Below are 25,059 nucleotides of genomic sequence, written 5' to 3'. Positions count from 1 at the left end.
TACCCCAGTTCTGTATGCACAAATAAATAAATCTTTAAAAAAAAAAAATCCCCTACTAAAGTGATAGTGAAAATCTGAACTTCCCTAAGACCTCTTCATCTCTAATACATCATGTCAGGTCAAGTGGTAAAGAAAAATTTTACTATATATAAAGTGTTGAGCACAGTGACTTGCATGTAGTAAGTGCTCAATAAATGTTGGTTATTATCGTTAATATAGAACATTACTAATACAGCATAACCTGGTTTGGGGGCAAAGCTGTTTTCCACCAGTGAGGTGACTGCTGAGGTGGGTTTGGCACTCAAGGCTGTGAAGGTGAGCACCTGTGGCTTCACAGTGCCAATGCCTCCAAGAGGCCAGAGCAGAGAGAAAATGACAGACATCAAGAGGTGCCTCAAAGGACAGGTTATGAGTGGGCAGCCCCATCATGGTCTCAGCTGATGTTATAGTCCCATCAATGACTGTGTGTCAGTTTTCATTTTGATGGTGAGGTTTGTATGAACCTCATTCTTGAGGGATTTTTTGCAGGGCTACTCAGGTTTAGTCTCTAATTTCAATCTGTTTTCTCCAATGTACGAAGGACCTTTTGGTTTTCATTATGTTTTTGAACAATTTGTTGTCTTAAGGGCCTTCAAACTGGGGCTGCTCCATTTGCCCACTTAACTCCCCACTACCAGGTAAGATTATATTTAAATTTTTTGATCAGGATGAAAGAGAAGATGAAGAGAGTGGGCAGATTAAAGGATTTCACTCATCATCTAGTCTTGATTTATTACAGTGCTATGTTTCACCTATAGTACTCCAGGCTTTGTACACAGCCTGAGTTCCCAGAGTGGGTGTAAAGGATGGGCTGTTTCAGCCAAGAGAGGATTAGTTGATAACCCACTCCTTGCAGGTGTATCCTGGTGACTACAGGGGAGGATTTATTTGATGTCTTTTCATTGTTTTATTCTAGGGAAAAATTAAGGACTTATGGCAATATCCCATCATGGTCTTACCTAAATACTAATTGACAGATTTCTCTCCAGTTCATATATAAAGATAAATGGTATCAAGAAAGCATGCTAACATGATTTTTATACAAAAATAACTCTCAAAAGGGGATATTAATTGCATAGAAACGGTACCCAGCAACTGGCATATCTTGTACTGTATGGCCTTAAGAACAATAACCACACAGCCTGTTAATCTCTTTTCTTCCTGGGAGAAAGAAAAATCTTTCAGTGACCTTGTCAAAGGTCTTAAACTCAAGCAGGGTCCTATTACATCTGCAAATTGTGTCAGAGAAATCAGTTGGCTGACATTGACTTTTTAATGGTGATCTCTCAAACATTTTATTAGAATGTCTCAAGGCTACTTGCATTAAGTCTTTGGGTTTGCCGTTCTCTTTGTGTTAGACTGTAACTCCTTGAGGGCAGACTTCAGATATGATTTATTGGTATGTGCCCAGAAGCCACCATAACTCCTGGTTAGGATTGCCTAGTTGAACAAAAGTACTAAAATTTACTTGTCCAAAATTCAAGTTTTGTGTGTCCTATATTTTAACTGGCATAAAGCTAACCTTAGTTTATATTGGGAACAACTCAGTATTCACTATGTAAACGATACTCAGTAAGTCACGCCTAACAATCACAAAACATAAAAACTGGGTCTGATTAACATTCTATCTTAGAAAATCTAACAATCTGGCTTTATCTTGAGATGCATTTTCTATCTGTGTTCTTGTCAGCCGCTTTTACTCTGTTGGCCATGTGGGGAGAATACTAATCTTCCACTAATGTAGGTGCTTTGTTCCAACAAGTTTACATCTTCATTCCACACATTTCTGATTTCATGTTTGCCTAAGTGTTTATTAGTGTACTAGTTGTACAAGAAAATTGACACTGGATGGTGTGTGTGATTTAGTCATCCTGAAGCACACTCATCTGTATTTTCCTTTAAAATTGCCAAAAGTGTGCTTTTACTCCAGCCGAACCCTGGGGTTTTGGGTAAAGTCATTCACCTTGATTAATCCATCAGGACCAATTCTGTTTGGAAAAAAGATAGACAGGGTTAGGTCATTCAGCAATCAATCTTAAGAGAGTGAATACAGAAGCAGCTCTGTTCAAATTGTTGTGGCTCCTGCCCTCACCACCCTTCTTAGCCCTGGGCTTTTGACACTCCCACCCCCTGGAGCATGAGCCAGAGTAATCTGGAGGGCTATGACACCATCATCTGTCCCCCAACCCTGTGGCTTCTGATTCAGGAGGTGCAGTATGCAGCCTGAAAAGTCACATTTCTAACATTACTGGTGATGCAATGACCGCTGTGTCTCTGTAGCCATCTAAGAATTGCTGTCCATAACATTTTCTCCCTTTCCTTTCCCTCTCTCTCATATCCTCATTTCCTGTTTGCAATATTTCCCTGTTCCCAGTGCGCTATAATATAGTAACCATTGTGGTACAATTTAATAAGTTTAAAAACTAAGGCCTCATTCTGCCCTGCATGCAGATTTGGGAGACTTGAACAGATCAGGGACTGGACAAAGCTGCCTTGGGGAAAAGGCCAAGACTGACCACCTGAATATAAAAGCCCGCCCAGTTCCAGGAATGCAGAAGCAGAGGCCAGGACATGTTTCTGTGTCAAAGGCCAGCGCCTGAGACCAGACATCCCCGCAGGTAACTGGTGTGAACCCAAAGTCAGAAAGCCCATGAAGACAGCATAAAGGAGAGCCTCAAACCTGCTGCCAATGCAGACTTCTCCGTCTTACCCCAGCTTCTCTAGGCAGTGAATGCAAATAAATCTGCCTTTTCTGTTCTCTACTCTGTCTCTGGTGAGTTCTTTTACCAGTGTGCCTCAGGCCTATATCCTGTTTCTTCCTCATTACAGTAACTCCACTATATCTTGGTGTGCTAGGTTTGTTTTCCTTGTACTGATTTCCCTCACCCAGTAAAATGTACTCACATTTCCTGTTCAATGTAGTTTAGCATTCGGCTGACATGAGACGCAGAGATCTCCCCATCCACTTCAGCAATATATGTGTAGAGAAATTGGAAGGTGCTAAAAGGAATCCGAGGAGGTCCACCATCATGATCAGATGATAAAACTTCACACACTATCTTGAGAGTTTTTGCAATGGTCTATAAAGCCATAAGATTAAAAAGGAGAAAGTCAACAGACTACATTACTAATACCAGTTTAGATACACAATCGAAAACAAAAATATTACTCTCAAAATAAGGTTGGAATGATGAGATATTCTGGAAAGCTTTAGTTTTTTGCACCCTAAAATTTGCATCCTTTTCTTTCTTTTTGGAGGATTATTCTGAAGAGGTTAAATGTATAAGCTGCTGGGTACCTTTAAGATATTACTTTAATCCGGTAGGGTATTTGATTTTATATTCTATGAAATTGGAATCATTCTTTTTGTTGTTCAATCATCTCTCTAAAGGGCTGAGGCATCTAGCCTAGCTTATATACTCCAGAGACATATTTACAGCAGTGCCACAGTAGGGAAGAGGGGTAGGAGAATGGTAATGTTTCTAGGAAGATAAAAGTTCCAGATGCAGAAAAAGCAACACTGAGTATCAAGATAAAACCAGTTTCTACAAAACAGATGGATCCACCTAATCAGAGCCACCTAGTGCTTTATGACATAACACCTACCTTATTGTAACTGGGGAAAAAATTAATCAATGATGTGTGCAGGAGTTTTAATGGAAAAGCTATTATAGAAGCAAATACTCCTGACAGTGAAACTTGGACATTAGAAGATCATGTTCAGAACTGGTTTTAAGATAAATACAGTTAAACTTTGTCAAGAAATCAGGACCATACAATGGAGAAAGGAAAGACTATTCACCAAGTGGTGCTAGGAAAATTGGAAAGCCACATTCAAATGAAACCAGATCCTCAGTTAACTCCATACAAAAAAGTAAATCAAAATGGATTTAACACCTAGAACACTTAAAAGAAAACATTGGTGCTATAGTCCTGTATATAAACAGAGATATATTTGGGAGTACAACTCCAAAATCAAAGGAGGGAAAGACAAAAATAAATGGGACTCTATCATACCTCAGAGGAAATCAACACAAAAACAAAAAGGCAATCTACTGACTGGGAGAAGACAGTTTCATATCACCAATCTGACAATTGTTTATTTTCCAAATTTTGCCCTTCACCAAAAAAATAATTAATAATCAGCAAGTGGCATAAACATTTCTCCAAAGAAGACACTCAGATGGCTTACAGACACATGGAAAGTGTTCAACATCACTATATGGGAAATGCAAATCAAACTACAACAAGATCTTACCTCATGAGATCTCATTCTGTGAGAATGGTCTATATCTGAAAAGCAACAAATGTTGGTGAAGATGTAGAGAAAAAGGAAAACTCACAACATTGTTGGTAGGAAAGCAATTTGGTGCAACCTCTATGGAAAATGGCATGACATTCCTCAAAAAAAGAAAAGTGGAAATCTCATATGAGCCAGCAAAACCATTGGTAGGTATTTATCCAAAGCATATGAAAACTCTCGTGCAAAAATATTGATGCACTACTGCGTTCATAGCAGCATTATTCACAATAGTAAAGTTGTGGAACCGGCCTGGAGCCCAGCAACAGATGACTGGATAAATAAGTTATAGAACATATACCCAGTGAACTACTGCTCAGCTATCTGAAATAGTAAAATGGTGACTTTTAGAACAAAAATGAATGAATCTTGAGGTGATGTGTTAAGAAAGAAAAGAAAGGGAAAGACACTGGATGGTTTCCACTCATTTGTAGTATACAAATAACCTAAGAAAACAAACTGGCGAAGCACAGCAAAAACAATTCTTAGACTCTGTAAAAAATATACTGATCACCAGAGGGGATGGGTGGGAGTGAGGAAAGAGTGGGGTCGGGGAGCAGATATGACACTGGCAGGGCCCGTGGTGAGTGAGTGAGTATGTGCATGTGGGTGTGTGAAGAGGTACCCTCCAAATCATATAGCTATGTAAACAACTGACAATAAAATTGAAGGAAGAAGAAAAGGGGGGGTTTTCTTTCCTTTTTTTTTAAAAAAAAAAAAAAAACCTACCCTCCCTCTGAATACATTTCACAAGTGAGAGCTGTGAAATGGAAGGATAAAGGAAAGAAATGATTCAAAGACAGGATGTTGAGCTCTGAATTAGCAAAGATAGGGCAGCATAGCATGGTTGATTACGAAAACAACAGGGGTAGACAATTCTCACTCTCTCCAGGGATCAGGGTAAAGTTCATTCTGAGGGGTGAATTGGGTGAGTGAACAAGCAGCTGTTCTAGCCCCTCAAATGACTGCACTGTTCTTGGTTTGCTGTTTGATGTTGACTGCGCTGCTCTCTCTCCCTGTATGTGACACCTCGATGGTGCTGCTTTAACTGTGGTGTATGAATGTGTGTTACACAGATGCATTACACACACAGGAGGTATGTGAGGATGTTGGGTAAACTTGGCCCATCTTCTTGGAAAGGCAGCTGTATATGATGATATGTAATTTAAACACTAGTTGTATTAATTACTCATTTTACCTGCTTGAATATTTACATTTTGTTTCTTTACTTTGTAACCTTTGCTATTTTATGAAATAGATTCTTCAATGTCCATGAATTGAAAAATGCTAAACCACAGGTTGTCAAAGAAATTTTGAGTTTGCAGCAGGCCACTTTTGTTTATTCTCTCCTACCCCTAGGAGTCCTCTCCTGGAAACTAAGATGAAGCCAGGCATGAGTCAGTGTGCCAGGCTGGTGAACAGGAGGCTGTCAGTGGGTGGGAAGGCATGCTCATGAGATGAGGTCTGGAAGACAATGGTTTTAGGTAAAGTTGCAAGCACTTGTGCATTGAACTGCATAGTTTCCACTGATAACTCATCCTCTTGGCTTTTCTTTAAAAACAAAACAAAAAAACCCCAACTGCTCTCCTACTGTCTTTGCTCTGTAGTGCTTCTGCAGTCTCATACAAATTGAGGTGGTATTAATAGGCTGAATTGTGTCTGCCTAAAATTCATTTTCTTGAAGCCCTAGTACTGTTTAAAAATATGGCCTTTATAGAGTGATTAACTTAACATGAACTTATTTTAGTCTAATCCAATAGACTGGAGTCTATAGGAGAGAAGGTTTGGGGTGAAGGTTTTATGGAGAGGAATCACACACATGCATGCACAGAGACAACTAGGTGAAGAACAGGAAGATAACAGTCATTTACAGGACACAGAGAGACCTCAAGCATGGTGAATTCAGACTTCCAGATTCCAGAATTGTGAAAAAATACATTTCTGCTTTTTATGCCAGCCCATGGTGCTTATTATGGCAGCCCTAACAAACTAACATAGGTGCTTTCTATCCCAAACATCATCTTTTTTGGTCACTGAAACAGTAAGTCTTCTGACTAAATGTTGAAATACCTAAAACAACTTACAAGATTCAATAAATGAGTGAATGAAGGAAGACTCTCTGGATTGGAACTTTTAGTAAACTAAAAAATACTTAAATTTAGTAGAGGTTCTACATTCTGTTGCACAAGATGGGGTTGGGGACCCACGTCATCATGGAAGCCTTCAAGCATCTTTGGAGCCTCATTTTCCAACTCAGGAGTGAAAGGCTCAGAAAGTATGTGCTAATGAACTGTCAGACCTTCCAGTGAACACAATTATATGATTAATGGAAAGGTGGTGACAGAGCTGATGTGCAAAAAGGAGTGATGAGAGGGAAATGGAATACAGGGCTACATGTGGCACTTAGAATCACATGTGTAGCCCAAGAATGCTCAAGACTGGAGTAAATGCACCTGCTGGCAAACATCCTTGCCATTATATTCATCTGCAAGGAGGAAATTGGATTTTCTAATGGCATGGAGATCATGGCTAGTTGGTGAATTGGCAAAGGAAAGAGGGAATTGCTGTGCTTTCCTATAAGGATATATGGATTAACTAGACTGAAAAGCCTTCAGCAACATTCCAACATGAAACCAAGGGAAACTGGTCCCTGGATTCTTCAGGGGCCCCTTATTTAGGGACTAGTCAACTTAGGTTGACTTGATCACTCAGTAGTTTTTGACAAAGGAATGATGAGGGTCAAAGTCAGACAAGTTAGTCCACTGAATCGTGCCTCAGTATGTCTCAGCAGAAGCAGAGAATGGGGACAGAATCACAGGATATTAGAAATGAAAGAACTTCATGGAACATCTAATCTGGCATCCTCATTTTAGAATGGAAGTAGAAGGATATCAGTCACCTCAGGGCCTGCTTCATAATCTGGAAGGCAGCCATATCAAGTAAATCTACAAAATTTATAGTAGTAGGAAGGGTTGGAATTTAGCTTCCCAAAGTCACTCTTGGTTACTTAAGTGAGGTTAAGTGGACAAGAGAGACTCAGACTTCTGTTAAGGCAGTGGAACCAGAAAGAAGATGAGGACAACCCAAGATTCAAGGAAGCGCTAGTAAGAAGGGAGATGAACTAGTGGGAAAATTGCCATGCTGGGAGAGAGAGGAGACCAAAGTCATAGCTGCAAGTATCTGCTGACCACACAGATGAGTTTTTCCATGGAGCTCTGAGATGCCAGGGAGAACTAAGGGATGCGGAATATGCTTCACTTGGCAGCTCTGAGTGCTGAGTTGCCCTTTTCTCTGCACACTCAGCTGCCACCTTGGAGAGAGGAGTGAAGAAGAGACACTGAGAGAACGGCCCTTAAAGTGGTTTCAGTTATTATATCAGACTAAAATTCTAGGAGTGAGTTGACTATTTTCTTACTCAACCATTTCAATAATCAGGAAGATCAGAACTAACAAAAGATAAAGTTCTTTTCTGGAAGGACCTGAACATTTCTGTGAGATGAATAAATCGGTGACCCTATGAGAACTTCATGTCTCAATTTTTTTATTTTCTCCCCTGATTTTCCCTCAGTCCTTGGGGCTATTTCCATAGAAATATGATAGTACTGACTAGAACTCACCTGTCCCTGCAGTAATTTTCTTCTCCTCTTTGAAGGAGAGTAATTTATTTTATTATAATTATGATGAAAGTTGCAGGGGAAACTGATAGGAAAACTTGGTCTACAGTATTTCTGGGCAATTTTTCCCAGAAACAAAAAATGCCAAATACACATTTCCAGCATATTTGAAGGAAAAAAAAATATGATGTTTAGATATGCTGAATGACTCAAAACTACCTCTTCATACTATTTGCTTTGGGCAAAGGCAATAATTTTCTATTAACTTTTTTCCCTACTCCTTGAAGGCATCTTTATTTTTCTACAGGTCAGTTGCACTGAAACACTCCCATCAAAAGTGAAACAGAAGGCCTGTGAACATGGAGGGGCGAGAATGGAAATTCCAGACCACGATCCCCCAAAGGGCTCTGTTCCAAGCCAGTGACCAGTCAGTGCTCTGGACAGAACCATGTAGTTCAGACTCTGGTGAGGTGGGACAAGAAGGACCAGTTACAACAGAGGCTGCTGTGGAGCATGAGTTTATTGGCTTCAGGCCTCAAGTTCCTGCTTGATGAAATTGATCAGCCCATTGGTGGAGGAATCATGAGAGGTCACTGGGCTGCTGCCATCAAGCTCAGGTTCAATTTTCTTAGCCAGCTGCTTTCCCAGCTCCACTCCCCACTGGTCAAAGCTATTGATGTCCCAAATGACACCCTGCACGAAGATCTTGTGCTCATACATGGCAATCAAGGCTCCCAGAATAAATGGTGTGAGCTTGGTGAACACAATAGAGTTGGTTGGGCGGTTTCCTTCAAAGACCTTGTGTGGCAACAGCTTCTCAAAGTCAGCAGGATTCTTTCCTGCAACCTGCATCTCTTTCTTGATCTCATCTGTTGTTTTCCCCCTCATCAGGGCCTCAGTCTGGGCTAAGAAGTTAGCAAGGAGGATCTTGTGATGCAAACCCTTCCGTATTGGGTGCTGGGTCTGGACTGGGATGAGGAAGTCACAAGGTATCATCTTGGTGCCTTGGTGGATGAGCTGGTAGAAGGCATGCTGGCCATTTGTGCCTGGCTCCCCCCACACAATGGGGCCCGTTTGGTAGTCTACACGGGTGCCAGACTTGGTGATAGACTTCCCATTGGACTCCATGTCACCCTGCTGGAAGTAGGCAGCAAAGCGGTGCATGTACTGGTCATAGGGCAGTATGGCCTGTGTGTCACACCCAAAGCAGTTGATATACCAGACACCCAGCAGAGCCAGCAGGACAGGGGCATTCTTCTCCAGGGGTGTCTTGCGGAAGTGATCGTCCATCCAGTGAGCCCCCGAGAGCAGCTGCTCAAAGTTGTCAAACCCGATGTGCAGAGCAATGGAGAGTCCAATGGCTGACCACAGCGAGTAGCGCCCTCCTACCCAATCCCAGAACTCAAACATGTTTTGTGTGTCAATTCCAAACTCCTTCACTTTAGTCATGTTGGTAGACAGGGCAACAAAGTGCTTCGAAACTGCAGAAGGGTCCCCGGCGGACAGAAGAAACCACTCCTTGGCAGTCTCTGCATTTGTGATAGTCTCCTGGGTGGTAAAGGTTTTGGAGGCAATGATGAACAGAGAGGTCTCAGGGTTCAGTACAGCTAGAGTTTTGGCAATGTGGGTCCCATCGATGTTGGAGACAAACCAGACCTGGGGACCTCCTGAAGAGTAAGGCTTGAGGGCTTCTGTCACCATGAGAGGCCCCAGGTCAGAGCCACCGATGCCAATATTGATGATGTCCGTGATGGCCTTGCCTGAGTACCCTTTCCAGTCACCACTCCGGACACGCTGGCAGAAAGCCTTCATCTTCTCCAGGACCCTGTTAATTTCTGGCATCACATCCTTGCCATCCACCAAAATGGGTGTGTTTGACCGGTTCCGCAGGGCCACATGCAGCACTGCCCGGTCCTCGGTGAAGTTAATCTTCTCCCCACTGAACATACGATCCCGGGCGGCTTCCACATCCCTGGACTTCGCCAGGTTCACCAGCATCTGCATCACAGTCTCCGTCACAAGGTTCTTGGAGTAATCCACCAGAATATGCCCATGGTTGGTGTTGAGGAGCAGGCTGAAGCGGTTGAAGCGTTCCTTGTCCCCTTCAAAAAGGTGGCGCAAGCTGAGCTTTGAGCTGTTCTTGCGGTGCCATTCCTGCAACTTCTGGAACTGCCGATCCCGAGAGAGCATGGCCCTGGCGAGACTGGTTGGGTGCATGGACCCGGAAGTGAGCTGAAGAGGAAGAGGGGGAGGAGCACGTGCAGCAGGCAGAGAGAGGCCAGGAGCACACAGCCCCTCATTAACTTACAAACTTGAGTATATATATTTCAGGAATTAAAAAAATCTATTGCTGGTTTATGTTCACTTAATATGCCATGTTTAACAAGAATGAGTCTCTATATAGGATGATACCTAAAGTTTTAGGATCTCTCTTTCAATATACATGTGTGTGTGTGTGTGTGTGTGTATAAAATGAATATATACATATATAAATAATCTCTTTACAGTTCCTTTTCTTTAAAACAGGAAAAATGCTTTTCCAGTTGTAAACTGAGTCAGTTTGGAAAATGCATGAATTTGTATGAACATTCTGCATTCCCTGGTGATGTCATGATTATAAGTCTAGAAATAGCCTCATCTCTCTTTACTTGCTCTGTCATCTTGGATTTTTGTATCCAGTTATGCTTATCAAATAGAGGTTTCTAAAAGGCTGCCTCTTCTTGAAAAGTCTTTTTGTATATCTTCTAGGTGTCTGGAACTCAAGCATAAGCAAATCTCAATCTACATCTGGTCTGGGATATCTCTAGGAATATGAATGAGGGGATGGAATGGTGACAGAAATAAATCTGAATGCTAGAATTAAAATTTATATAAAATCCCAAGACCACATTTTAGTCATCCTCTCCCCAGATTTGATGACAGTTTTCCCTTCTCTCATCTAACCTCAGCTTTTGGTTGGTGAACAGAGAAGTGACCTTAACTCAGAAGGGAGAAGAAACAGACAAGGACTGCAGGCTCATCACCAGTCCCAGACAGGGGCCTGTGCAGCTGAACTGCCCTTCCAGGACTACGGGTCCCTTAAGGAACAAAAAACATTAAATCTAACTTACAACTCCAAGAGAGCTGCAAGCAAGGGCTAAAAACTTGAGCCACTCAATCTCCTCCGTGAAGCGGCCCACATTCATCACACTATTAAACAGATCTGTTGGGAGACTCAGCACCTTCCACATCTGGGCCAGTTCATCAGCATGGATGATCAGCCGACCAGCAACCTGCATTGGGGGAGAGGGGAAAACGGGGTGAAGGGGGGAGATACAGTCACAAGACAAAGAATAAGGACAGGATAAGAGAATGTTTCTCTGAGAAACACCAGCCCAGGTGTACCCTACCCCTACCCTGTTCTCCCAACACTCAGCAAGAGGCAATGATGTTGGAGGTGGGGGTGTGGGGGTAGTGACCATATCTCTGGCAGTTTTCCTTGTGAAGATTTCAGCCCCTAGAGGAGCAAACTGAGTTAGAGTTTAACCATTTAAACTTCAAATGTCAGAATTACAAGAAAAATATGCATTTATATTGCATTTTTGGGATGCATTTATGATCTGTTGTTTTTATTTCTAATTTATCCTTACAAGAAAATAGAACAACCAGAATCAAGCCAAGAGGCAGAGTTCTTTTTTCTGAAACTACTAATTAGGGTGAAACTAGAACTAGAAGCTAAAAAACTGGCTTCTAGTCTCCTCTGAGTTTTTGCACTAACCCTGGCTTTTGGCTCATGAACAGAGCATGATCTTAACTGAGAGGGAAAAGATTCCCCTCAGGAAGGATAGGGGGATCATTCTATACCCCAGTACCCTTGGCTAGAAGTTTTCACTTTTAGTTTATGCACCCCTCAGGCTTTCTCAGTCATAATGTAGGGGTTTATGTTCTGGATGTCTAATATTGTTTGGGCTTGGGTACCTCAAATCTCTGTTTGCCTTCTGCACAAGGATGACAATGGCCAGTTACTGGCCAACAATGTACTAAGGGTACAGATGTCCCAGTGATGTGCTATCTACCTTGTCTGGCCCTCTATTCTGTTAAAACACGAAGTCTCAGGGACCAGCACAGTTGGTTAAGTCAGTCCCAAACCTCTCTGTCCTGGGGCCTGCCCTCACTGGATCCTAACGTGATGCACACCATATTTTCTAATGAATGATCAATCAAAACATGCTTTCCCAAGCCAGATCCTCCCCATGTAGTCACCGGGCATCTTCCATGATGAGGTGGCTGTTATGAGCCTGGTTTTCCCTAAATATTGGCTGTATCTCTATCAGAGATAACTGGGGAAATAATATTCCACCCCCACCCCTGACCCCCCCGCCCAGCCAAACTGTGATTGGCATAATGTTGTGGTCTTGATCAATAAAAAAGCCAAGAAACCTGGATCTGCACTTCCTGAGGAGGAAAGAGCTATTCTGCCATTTTCAGAGAAATCTGGAGTGACCCCCTGATAACTCATTGAGCTCACAGTCCACTTCAATATTCCTATTTCCCCAGTAGATTTATTTTCAGTGTGTACTTTAGTGGTTTATGATGACGTTGATTGGCCAATTGGCTGGCAGGGGGATGGTTGAATTTTCTCTGTACCCACACAGCCTCCATATTGCAGCCCCACCCCCACCCCCCAACACGCACGTATTCCGGGAGATAGTACAGCATGGTCCTTACCCGAGAATGCAGGATCTTTAACAGCTCAGGTGTAAGTTCTGCCCAGTTAGACAAAGTAACTCGCTCAGACCGCTCTCTCACTGGAGGGATCTCTCCCCGGGACATAGCCCCAAAATAACTGCAAGAGGAAAAGTCAGGGGATAGCAGGATCACTCTATGTGCCTCCAGTTGCTTTGGGAATCCCCTCCCCACATTTGTTTTTTTTTTTTTTTTTTGAGGGAAGCCGATAGAGGAAAAAATGTTGAGTGACTACCATATACCAGACACTGTTTTTTTTTTTTTTTAAAGTTAGTTCACTTATATATAAGAAATGCCTGAAAGTACTACTTTCCACTTAAAGTATAAAGAGTGCTAGGGAATAAAAAAAAGATTCTTCCTCTCTAGGGATGAAGCATAATCAATAAAAGTTTGGTATGGTATTCTCTGAAGCATATTGGGTAAGAGGCTTTTTTTTTTTCAGTCCCTCTTAAGTGTTTTATGTATATTCCTGCAAGTATACACACACATAGATACTTCCTACAATATATATGTAAATGCATATATATAGTTTATGTATATATTATGTGTATTATGTATATATATGTACATATATACGTGCATATATAATGTGTGTATTATACACATACACACACAATAGGGGAGAAAAGCAAATCATTATTTTAAATTTCCTACTTTTTTGGAATGAGTAATTCTAGTATTGAAGTTTTCTTTTTTAAAAAAAGAAACAAGCAAAATCTTTATGTTCACTATACTTTTAAGTTGATGATAGGCAGTGGTGGTGTCTTCGAGAAAGCAATTGGACAAGAACTAAATGAATTGCTTAAGCAATTGGCAGAAAGGGAGGTGCTAAAGGAGTGATCCAGGAAGGGTTTGGGGTCAGGTTTCAGGCTTTAAGAGGAAAAGGAGAAAAGGTTGACAGCGCACAGACTTAGGTGAAAAGACAAGCCTGGAGCACTTAAGGTAACCTTCCTTCACACATTTCAGTAAAATTGACCTGCCTACCATTGTTTCATGAAGTGGACTTTATTTTGGTACAACGTGATAAAAATATCAAGTTTTGTTCTAGGATTGGCAAAAAGATGAAAAGGAGCTGCTTGCAGGGAATGGACCACAAGCCCTTGAACCAATTCACTGATGCTGTATGAAAGAGTCTCTCTCCATCAAGAGTTTTGTTGTGGACTACCCCTTCATCACAAACCTCTGCTCCTCTCTGCTTTATTTTCACGACTTTCTCCTGATGCAGGGAACATAAAAAGATCAGAGGGGATTTTTGTAAAAGCCCATTTTAGGGTCAATCCAAAATGATGGGACACCCTTTGTCTCTAAGCCACAGAGCAACACAAATCTAAAGCTACAGGACTAAGACAACACCTTCCAGGTACCCTTGGAGGTCATCAGCCTGGAGGGCAGAAGAAATACTTGAAGGTCATCTTTAACTATGTGCCTGAGTGCGTTGTTGGGGGCAGATGTGGGTTCAGTATGACAATAAGGGCGGGTTATGGCCTCAGGCTCTAGAACAAGATTTGGGTGATGAGAATAGGAGAGACAGAAAACATAGCACCTCATTTGACAGAAATAATTGCCCAGCAATAAAATTCAGCAGCAATGTTTTTGCACTTTTTAGTGGAATTGGTTCCAGAACATGTAAATGAGGCTGTAGTCATGAATTTAGTCCATCTTCATTTGCAATAAACAATTCCATGGTTATTCACATACATTGTGAACTTGGGTTGTCACATGCAAATACCTATCATGAGATTCATTTACCTGTCCTGCTGGTGCCTGGTAGGTGGCTCATACTTAGGGAAATTCTTGCCTGTGATGAACTAACTTTTTTGTCCTGGAAATATTTTTTGGAGTTTATTCTCTAAAATGTTACAGGTTTGTTTGTTACATAAAACCACCTGATAAGATCTTCTCAAGTCTGAATAGGATGGAGAGCGCTCTGAGATCATGCTCTCATTTTCCCAATGTAGTTACACTATAAGTGACTCTTCATGGTTATCTAAAAAATTTATAGCACATGATACAATATGGGAGCAAGCAGGTTTACAAAAGTGGAATGTTTTCTTCCATAAATGTCAGGGACAATATCAAGAAACGTCATTTTTCTTGCTACAAAACAGCAGCGCAAGAACAATAAAAGGGGATTTTAAACTGTTGTTTAGTGTAAGACAGTCTGAATATGCCAGAAGAAATTAGTATTTTGAGTATAATCTTAGAGGAAACATGTACAATTTAGAATGGAAAACTAAGCAGGGCTCATGACTAGCAAAGCAACTCTGTTCATGTCCCATTTTACTACCACTATAGGCTTATTTTCTTTCCATTTGTAAAAGTGTCATCCTGGCCCAACCCTGGAGCCCAAGAGCACTGGCTAAAGCTCTGGAAGGCTCCTCAAAGGCCAGTCACCTACTCAACACACCTATCCAGCCTCTGGGCTGAGGACAGTTTCCCTTCTCCCCACTGACTGGCTCTCCTCAGCTGCCTCTCTTACTCCCCACCTTGCACTGACACGACACTAAGCCGGTCGTCATCGAACAGTAAACTTAACCTGAGAATGGTCCAGGAGGTCTAATTAGCTGCCACCTACTGTCCCAAGCCCCAATTCCTCAGTTTCAAGCAGGCACACTTGGCTAAGTAATTTCATAGCTTTTCCAATCCCGGTTAGCAACTATTGTGTAAGCGCCTTCAATTAAGCAGCTTCTGGTCTCTCCTGAAAGAGAGCACTTGTGATTCAAGCACACCTTTTTTTTTTTTTTTTGAATTCTACAATAATATGTGGGTGTATTTGCCTCACTCACTGGATTCTGAGTTCCGGTGTGCTTGTCCACCTTTTTTTTTTTTTTTTTTTCAAGCACAGGCGTTGCTTCCCCTGCTTCATGATTATTTTTCCTTCTTTCTCCAGAGTGCAAAGTATACCTTGTGGACATCCTTATGTTGATAGAACAAATACGTTCAAAGAAACACTAAAGAAAACAATTTTCTCAAAAGACAAGCTGCAAAGTGTCTCTGGTTGGGGACAAGAATGAATTGTAACAGGAGTGGTGGAAGGTGTCTCATTAAAGGAATAACACAGGAGTGCACCGTCTTGGGCTGTTCCCACACATCCATCCTGCGGCTTGTCTCATCCCCGCTCCCGCCCCCATGTGCTCTGCTACCATCTAGTGGTGAGACCCGAGAACCGGGTCCTGGTTTACACTTGGGAAAGGCAGGCTCAGCTCCTAGGAGTTGTTGAACCCTTCTTTCACAGGGATAGTAAATGTGGATACCGCGGCCAGGTGGAATGTGCGTGTGATGTTGGGATGTCGTAATTTAGCTCTTGAAGATTGCTCCAGAACACGTTGCCTATTACTGCGGCGTCCTACTGTTGAGTCTGATTGGCTTAGGGGCAAGGAATCCCATCCTCACCCAGTTTGATGTATTTATGTGTGAATTTTAAAGAATCAAAGCAACGGGAAGCTGAACATCAGAAAGATTATGCTAATCAGTCCTGACTCAGGCTGCAGCCATGACAACCTCCTCCAGTTTTCCAACAGCTTCCATTCTCTACCCAACACCACCTCCAGCTGGAGTTGGGAGGAGATGAGACAGGTGTACGTACTCCGCAGCCCATTGGATGAGATCTTGTGGCTGGGTCCGAATGGCTGCTTTGGTAAATTGCTTCAGCAATTCGGGGAGCTCTGGAGGGATGCATATTTGCTTCTCTGTCTGAGGCATTGATTGGGTTGACCTATTGAAAGGAGAGAAAAATAAAATGAGAATCTTTGAATCGTAAAATGACAGAATTCTGGAGGGGAAGTCACCCAGCCTCTATTTGACATCTTAGTGTTAGGGAGTCACTACTCTATAAAACAGATGCGTTCTATTGTTACGCAAGCCTAAGGTTAGAAAGTCATCCCTGCTTTTTGTTATTGTTAATAGTTGTCCTTTAAATGAAAAACCAGAATACTAGTTCATTAAAAGAGTAGAGGAGATCAAGAAAGAAACAAAAAAATCCCTTAATGATGTCAACCCAGAATAGTGAATGTCTCTTTACAGAACTTTTAAAATGGAATATATATTTGTGTAAATAAATAAGGGGTCTTACAAAACAAGTCATTAACTCATTAGTATTACATGGATGTCTTCCATGTCATGCAACTCTTAATGATTGAGTAAGAATTATAGCAGAAATTAGTGTGAATTATTTGACATTAGCTTATTTCCAAATAAAAATGATCATTAACAGCAATCATTAACATCCATCTCCAAAAACTCTGTCTTTACATCTGCATCTGTTTATCGACTTTAATTGTAAAAAAAAAAAAAAAAGAAGAACTTCTATATTTGGCTGAAATATAGAAGTTCAGGACAAATAGAAACAAAAATGAAAATCCATAGAGGGTTAACAATTCTATGCACCAATAAACAACAATGAACATGTTTCATTTGCTTTTAAGAGACATTTTTTGAATTGTATATTTAAAATCATTACTAATTAAATACATTCACACTGTTTTGTATCCATCACCACCATCCATTTCCAAAAGTTTTCATTTCCCCAGCTGGGACTCTATATCCTTTAAACAACTTCTCTTGGTCTCCTACCCCAGCTCTGCTTTCTATGAATTTGAATATTCTCAGTACTTCTGTAAGGTGATTTCATTCACAACTGTTATCCTTTTGTGTCTAACTGAATTCACTTATGTCTTCAAAGTTCTTCCCTGCTGTAGGATATGTCAAATTTTCCTTCCTTTTTAAGGTTGAATAATATCTTATATTTACCACTTTTACTTTTATTGGTTCATCTGATGATAAAAATTCATTCATGCCTTTTATAAGACTTATACTATTTGACTATTATAAATAATGCTGCTCTGAACATGAGTATACACGTGTCTATGCCCATTTTCACTTCTCTGGGGTGTATACTCAGAAGTGGGATTGTCAGATTATATGGTTATTCTATTTTTAATTTTTTAAATTTATTTATGCATACAGAACTGGGGTACAGGCAGAGGTGAGGAGTGTGAGAGGATTCACCAGAGACAGAGTAGGGAACAGAACAGGCAGATTGACTGAAATACACTGCTGAAGGGAGCAGCAAATGGATTAGAAGAGGTCTTCTGTGCCATGTGGGTCACCTCCCTGGCCAGGGATTGAATTTGTGCCACAGTGGCTGCGGTAGCTTCACAGTGCTGTGCTTTACCTTGTTGTGCCACCAGAGAGGGCCTTATTTTTTAGTTTTTTGAGGGACCACCATAGTGTTTTCCACAGAGGGAATAACATTTTACTGCCTGTGTATATTTGGTCATGATTTTAGTTGCACATTTATTTGATTTCTATTCTGGATGCTCAAATGGTCTCATGCAAATGGAAATTTGGCTCAACTCTAATTAAATAGACTTACATGAAATGACAAGCCACGGTTAGTATAGAACAAACTTATGTGAAATCTTTGTTCACTGAATAGCTTTGTCTAACAACTGTTCTGTGCTCTCTTTCCTTTAGGGCAAAGAATCTCTGGTAAACTTTACATACCTATTGTCTTTTCTCAGTGCTCAATCTTTTGACCTCTTATAATTTTTTTTCTGCTCTTGACATTTTGTTTCCTTAAAAGTACCACTATACCTATTAACTTAGCTGTACCAGATATTATGCCAAGCATTCTGTATATGTTTTCTTATTTATCCTTACAAGATAGATTATATTATTATCATTTAAAAAATGAAACTAAGAAAAAAATCATTTGACGTGTAACTAACAAATGATAGAGATAGGATTTGAACATACATAATCCAGTGCAGGAGGTAACATGTTAAACATGGTTTTCCTTTCCTTTTCGAGGCTTTCTCTTCCTTTGATGGCATATACCAGTCTTGTTTTTCTCAGCCCTCGTCTGTTTCCACAACTCTCTTTTCCCCTTCCTCTTATGAAGGGGGAGTTAGCAACCTTCCCAAAGCTCCATCTTCATCATTCTGAGCTGTCTGACTTCTGCTGTTCATGGCAAGCTCACATCCTCTTACAGCTTCATTGACCACAAAACTGTTAATCCTACCTGTTTATCCCTCCCTGACTTCTCACTTGTGTGTCCATTCCATACTTCTTAGTGCCCCTTGCAAAATTCATTTTTGAGCATGGTGCCACAATTTTCTCATACAATTAATTTCATAGTACAGCTGTTCTCTTTAATGTAATGAATCCCTCACTAGTTGATGTTGGTATTTGATATTGATATTTCCTTTGAATTCTTCTCACTTCTTTCCCTTCATCTCCTACCCCCCAATTACTACTCCTTTTACTCTGACCTCAGTCCTTCACCACCTGTCTCAGGTCATTCTCTAGCTTATTCTGTCCAGCGTGTTCAGCTTTATCTTCTATATTGCTATTAATAGTTGAGAGTCCTGCTCACAAAATCATGTGCTGAATTTCAAGGTTCTCAAATATTAACATACATATTTTAAAATTATAAGCTTTTAACTGATATTTGCAACATAATCTCTAACCTATAGTCTACATTGGGCACTTTCTATGAAATTATATATCCAAATTTTAATACTTTGTCAATATTACTCTGCCCTGCTTTTCTCATCCCCTCAGTAAATTGCTAATTCTGGGTGAATTATCTGAAGGGCTCTCATTCATGCTTTCCATCTATTTAAATCCCCCACACTTCCAAAGTTCATTTTAAGTCCAGACTTTGTAATAGATCCTCCTAGAAAACTTGGATATCATCAAATCTTATTTATGATACACATTTTATCATTTCATGCCATTCTGCCTTTTATAGGTCTCTAAAGTTTAGCTCCCCTTGAGTGGTCACACAGAGTGGGATATAGGTGTGCATTATAGACTGATAGTTGTAAACTTTTTCTAGTGATATAAAGCTTACAGCCATTTTACAGCCATAAACAATTTGACAACAGTTGAGATTATATTTGAAGACTATTTGGCTCAGTCAGTAAACAGATTTCAGTAATTATTGTTTTTGTGCTTCAGGTTTTCTTCAGAGATTCTGCCTGTAGAGATGCTTGTGTAGGACTTCCCCCTTTAGACACAATACTTAAAACCACCTTTGTAAGTCTGATTAACATTGCTGTAATTGGAATACATTTTATTAGTGAGTTTGTGTGTGTGTGTGCGCATATATATTTCAAAGGCTTAGTTCTTCCCTTGATTTAATTTGCTCCCATTTTTACATTATTTTTCCCAAAAAGGAATGCATGTGATGTGTATCATCTTTACACTTGTCTCTAATAAAACATAATTGATTTTTAAGAATAAAATGTATTTTATTCTTGTTTTTGGCACAAGAATCTGTTTTTTTTTTAAAGATTTATTTATTCATACAGAACTGGGGTACAAGCCAGAGGTGCAAGGGCAGTGAGAGGATTCACCAGAGACAGAGTGGGGAGCAGAACAGGCAGATCGACAAAGTACACTGTTGAGGGGAGCAGTGGGCAGGTCAGGAGAGGTCTGAGCACCATGTGGGTCACCTCCAGGGCTGAGGATCAAACTCACACTGAAGCGGCTGTGGCCAGCTTACAGTTCTGCATCCTAATCCATTGCACCACCAGGGAGGGCCCCAAAATCTGGTTCTTAATGGATTTTATAATTGAAATTTGTTTATAGAAAGAACTGTGTGTTTATAATGCAAAATAATTGGTTCAGTAAAAGGCAACATAAACTGTTAACATCACATGGAAAATGTTTTTCAAAATACTTTAACTATAGGGCCCTCCCTGGTGGGACAATGGATTAGAATGAAGCACTGTGAAGCTAGCTGCAGCCACTTCAGTATGAGTTCGATCCTTGGCCAGGGAGGTGACCCACATGGGGCAGCAGACCTCTCCTGACCCACTGGCTCTTCCCCTAAGCAGTGTACTTCATCAGTTTGCCTGTTCTGCTCCCCACTCTATCTCAGATGAATCCTTCCATTCATTGCCTCTGCACCTCTGGCCTGTACCCCAGTTCTGTATGAATGAATATATTAAATCCTTTTTTTTTTTTTAAGTGCTACTGCAGAACACGACTGCTAGCTACATGATGACTCTCCATGGGACTAATTACTTGAAGCATCTCCTTGTAGAGCAATGAATCTACAGATGTTAGTAAAACTGTGCTCATTTATAACACTTGTTAGAGCACTTGGAAGGAATGCTTGAAAGGATATTGTTTTTCTAAAAAGTACCCTAACGAACTACTCAGGATGAAGTATATGGAATAGAAACCTAGACACTTTAAAACTAAGATCTTCTGGTTTGTGCAAGTACAATGGCATCATATTGGTTGGAAAACTGTCATGACTGGAAGGTGGGGAGAACTTCATAATTGTTCTCCATGTACTGAACACCCAGTTGCAAGTCGTCATCGTTTTATTCCTATAGAGTCCTTGTCTAGAATTCATATTAAAGGATGGTACTTATAAAATCTAAGGCCCTATAGTTCTTTTTTCAGTTTTATGTGAAGAGTCTGTGGTTTACCAGTGTACTATCAAAAGAAAAGCTTTATTTCCCCTTTGGAACGTAGGAGCTAAAAGAGGAATTGGGGGTGGGGAGAGCAAAAGACTCCTGTTGCAGAGTCTGAAAGTTTATTGTCTTCAGAGAATGAGCATACTTCACATTTTCAAGCACAGATGAATTTAATCAAAATTACATGGAGTGTATAAAAATATAATAAATTATAGCAACAATGCTCATGGATTCAAAGAAAGTATGAGGTGCTAAGTAGTTCAGTGAGGAGTTTAATTGATATTCTAGCTTCAGGCCTTAAGAAGACTAGTAGCAAAACATCTGTTAACTGTTCTATTATTTGGAAATAAATAATACAAAAAGTTCAAGTGCATTAGAAATCCATTCACATTATCACAAGAATTTCAGTGAAAGAAAGAAGAAATCAAGTTATCCAAATTCTGGCCAACAGTGAGAAAGGTGTTTCAGTCAATTGGAAAAAAATCTATAAATAACCTTCTACCATTTGCTAAAATCCATCTGTGAGGCAAATATTCTCACAAGACAGTAGCAATAAGAATTTGAAGAGAATATTATGAAAAAACTTTCATCAGGAACTGAATGTAGCAATTTCAAAACAAAAAATTGATATAAACTCATAAGAAAACAAGCTCGAGTTCTCTTTTTAAAGGTTAGAAATGCTTATCTGGAAAGTTTTTATTAAAATTAAACATTGATTTAATACCTTTACTCTAATTTTGTAATAATGTAGAAATATATCAAATCTTTTTATATGTTCAATATAGACCAGTACCCTATATTATGCACCAGTTTGCTTTATAAATACTTTCTTTATGTGCAAGAAAAAGGTTGGGAAGCTCTGTTGTGAAGTCAATTGTCAAGTATTTCTGTTTAGAAACATTTTTTTTGGTTTCAGTGTTTAAAATTATATATTATAGAAGACATTGTGATGGTTACTGAAATAAATTTCTGATGAAAATATTTATTTAATTTAAAAAGAATGCTCATTAAAAAGTAATCTGTAAAATACTGGCTATGAAGGGGATGATTATCTTCTAATTTAAATTACTCAAAGTATTAACTAGAATATCCAGGGGGAAAGCTTCAGACAAATTAGTGAAGAAGATAAACTTCTTTTAATTGCAGAGAAAGAGTTCAGAGAGTATTTCTGAGCTTAAAGATATCTTGTACTTGCTGAAGAAAATAGGAGCCAAAAGAGAAATAGGAGCATTTCACTGACACCTGACAGAAACCCCCTCACCAAAGAAAGGTAAGGCAGCTGAGCTTTGCATTAGTTTACAAGTGCAGCTGCATTTCCTCCTGAGCACTGCTTCTTGGGATTGGAGATCCTTAAGAGGAGATCCTTAAGATTTCTGGTACCTATAAAGCACCAAAACAGGAACAAATTTTAAGATGGTCACGTGATTTTAAGATTAAGATAAAGGAGTGAATTTAAAAGAAACAAAAAAATAAGTTTATATTATTTTAGATTTTCTCTAACTGGCAATCACATTTGGACGCAGGTTATCCTGTAGACCTTACTCTGTTTATTTTACAAAAATGCGACAACCTAATAGTAATCTTGATATAACTCAGTGCCACACACACTCTGATCTCCTATCATCTCTACTCTCTGTCACTCTGGCTTTCGAAATGATCTTTGCCGTTCCCTAAGAACACTGGTCTCTGTGTGTGTGTGTGTGTATTTGGGTAAAAAATTAGTAGTGGGATTGCTGGGTCATATGGAAGCTCCATTTTTTTTTAAGATTTATTTATTTATGCATATAGAACTGGGGTACAGGCCAGAGATACGGAGGGTGAGAGGATTCACCAGAGACAGAGTGGGGAGCAGAACAGGCAGATCGACGAAGTACACTGCTGAGGGGAGCAGCGGGCGGATCAGTAGAGGTCTGCCACGCCATGTGGATCTCCTCCGGGGCAGTCAGGAATCGAACTCATGTGGAAGTGGCTTAAGCTTCTCAGTGATGCGCTTCAACCCGCTGCGCCACCAGGGAGGGCCGGAAGCTCCATTTTTAGCAGCTTGTGAAACCTCCAAAAACTGACTCAAAAGGACACCTGTACCCCCATGTTTCTTGCTGCTTTATTTATAGTAGGGAAGATGTGGAACCAAGCCCAAAATAGATGACTGTATTAAAAAAGATGTGGTACATATACACAATGCAATATTACTTAGCAATTAACAAAGATAAACTCATGCCTTTTGCTGCAACATAGATGGAACTGGAAGGGAGCATGCTTAGTGAAATAAATCAGAAAAAAAAAGAAAAATATGGGATGGTCTTGCAACAGGAAGCCCCCTAGGAAAAGAGGAAGTTCCAGGTTCCCTGCCCCACCCAGAAGGAGGGTAGAGCTGAGGAGAGAAAAGCAGAGACGAGAAGGAATCTGAAGAGGAAGGAAGCAGGATAGAGAGCCAGAAGGAGACCTGAGGAAGCCACATGGAACAGAGAAACATGTGAAGAATCTTTGCTTCTGGTCCTGGACTGGGTGAAACAGATGTCGGTGAGAGACCCGTGGGGAAGTTGACTATGGCAGTGTTTATGTTGATTTTGATTGTGCTCTTTTCCTTGCAGACTTGTCTGGCCATGTCTGACCCTTTTCTATGGGTCCCAGCCAGAAGGTGCTTTAATCTTGTGATGGGCTTTCAGGCCTTGCTTTGTGCCAATCCCTTTTGGGTATTTTACCCATGAGGGGATGGGTAACGTCAGGTGTTTGATTTAGAAATTATATTCTTTGTCTTTCCTCTATTGTATACGCATTTTACTAAAGTTCCTTTTCGTTAAAGCTCTTATGTCTCATCTTGATGCAGCAGATGGCAGAACCTAGAGCAGGCAGGTTTGAGGGTTCAGTGTTGCCCCTCTCTCCCTGCCTGTAATAGTCTCACTCATAGCAGGAGCGTAAGTTGAGGGGAAGGGAGGAGAAGCAATTGGAATAATGAAAAACAATGAACAACTATAAACTGGAGACATTTTATAGGGGTGGAAAATGGAAACGGGTCAAAAATGGGGTGGGGTAGGAAGAGTGCACAGGACTATGGTGATGGCGCAAGGGTGAATTGGTGGTGGGAAGCCCTTGGGGATTACAACCCAAGATGAAACAATGCACAAAATGAAGAATGATGTTAAAAAAAAAAAAAGGAACAACACTGGTCTACTTATTTAATCTCCAATGAATGACTTTCCCTGTGGCCAATGTCCCACCCAGCTATTGTTCTCACTCTCAGTAGGTAAAGTTACTTCTCACCTGAAGTCAAAAATGTCAGAAGGAATTCACACTGCCATTGAAATGTAATCTTTTCCACCTCTCTGTCACCTTCTCTTGCTTCAAATAGTCACAGTTTGGGCTTTAAATACTTAAAAACAACAACAACAAACCCACCTTCTAGTTTCCCAGTGGTCTAATTCTTTCTTTCACTGTCAAACTTCCCAAGTGTCTAAGAACTGACTCCTCTTCCTCTTCACATGGTCCTCCCTCTCTAAACCTCCTTAGGAGGCTCACATCCTAATTATTGTTTTGAAATTGTTTTCACAAACATAAAAATCACCAAAATTTGCCTGATTGTTAAATTTAGTGAGGGTTTTTTTTTTCCCAGTAAAACATTTATTCTTTTAGTTTTCTGATTGCCTTTGAAAAATCATCACTCATTCAATATCGAGTCCTCACTGGATAATGGTTATTGGAGTCTTGTTTGCCCTTATGGTGCGATTTTCTATAGACCTGTCTTTGTATTCATTATGTCTTTTGCTAGTCAGGCTGCTGTTAAACTCTTCAATGGTTGTTAATTTCAGAGATTGTGTTTATGTTCTAGAATATCTGGCTTTTTTTTTTTTTAAAGATTTATTTATTTATTTAGACATACAGAACTGGGGTATAGGCCAGAGGTGTGGGGAGTGAGAGGATTCACCAGAGACAGAGTGAAGAGCATAAT

At 40.3% G+C, this 25,059-nt stretch overlaps 2 protein-coding genes across 2 annotated transcripts in view; both read right to left on the bottom strand.

Moving 5' to 3' along the window:
* Window positions 1-1,822: 1,822 nt before the first annotated feature.
* The window catches only part of ROPN1 (rhophilin associated tail protein 1), a 29,566-nt gene continuing 6,329 nt past the window's right edge, over window positions 1,823-25,059 (bottom strand). The window contains exons 2-6 of the mRNA XM_004675146.2: window positions 16,265-16,393; window positions 12,661-12,778; window positions 11,064-11,225; window positions 2,944-3,119; window positions 1,823-2,027 (exon numbers count right to left, since the gene is read on the bottom strand). Coding sequence (XP_004675203.2) covers window positions 1,961-2,027; window positions 2,944-3,119; window positions 11,064-11,225; window positions 12,661-12,778; window positions 16,265-16,380 — 639 coding nt within the window. The 5' untranslated portion in view covers window positions 16,381-16,393 and the 3' untranslated portion in view covers window positions 1,823-1,960. The remainder of the gene's footprint in view (window positions 2,028-2,943; window positions 3,120-11,063; window positions 11,226-12,660; window positions 12,779-16,264; window positions 16,394-25,059) is intronic.
* Window positions 8,482-10,170, bottom strand: LOC101621467 (glucose-6-phosphate isomerase). The gene has a single exon (XM_012730080.1). It carries the CDS (start codon window positions 10,168-10,170, stop codon window positions 8,482-8,484), a length of 1,689 nt encoding a protein of 562 aa, XP_012585534.1.

The sequence above is a fragment of the Condylura cristata genome, unplaced genomic scaffold (genome assembly GCF_000260355.1).
Source record: "Condylura cristata isolate star-nosed mole 26May11 unplaced genomic scaffold, ConCri1.0 scaffold00003, whole genome shotgun sequence".
NCBI classification, from domain to species: Eukaryota; Metazoa; Chordata; class Mammalia; order Eulipotyphla; family Talpidae; genus Condylura; species Condylura cristata.
Note: the sequence above shows the minus strand (reverse complement) of the source record. Positions and strands in the feature narration are given on the sequence as shown.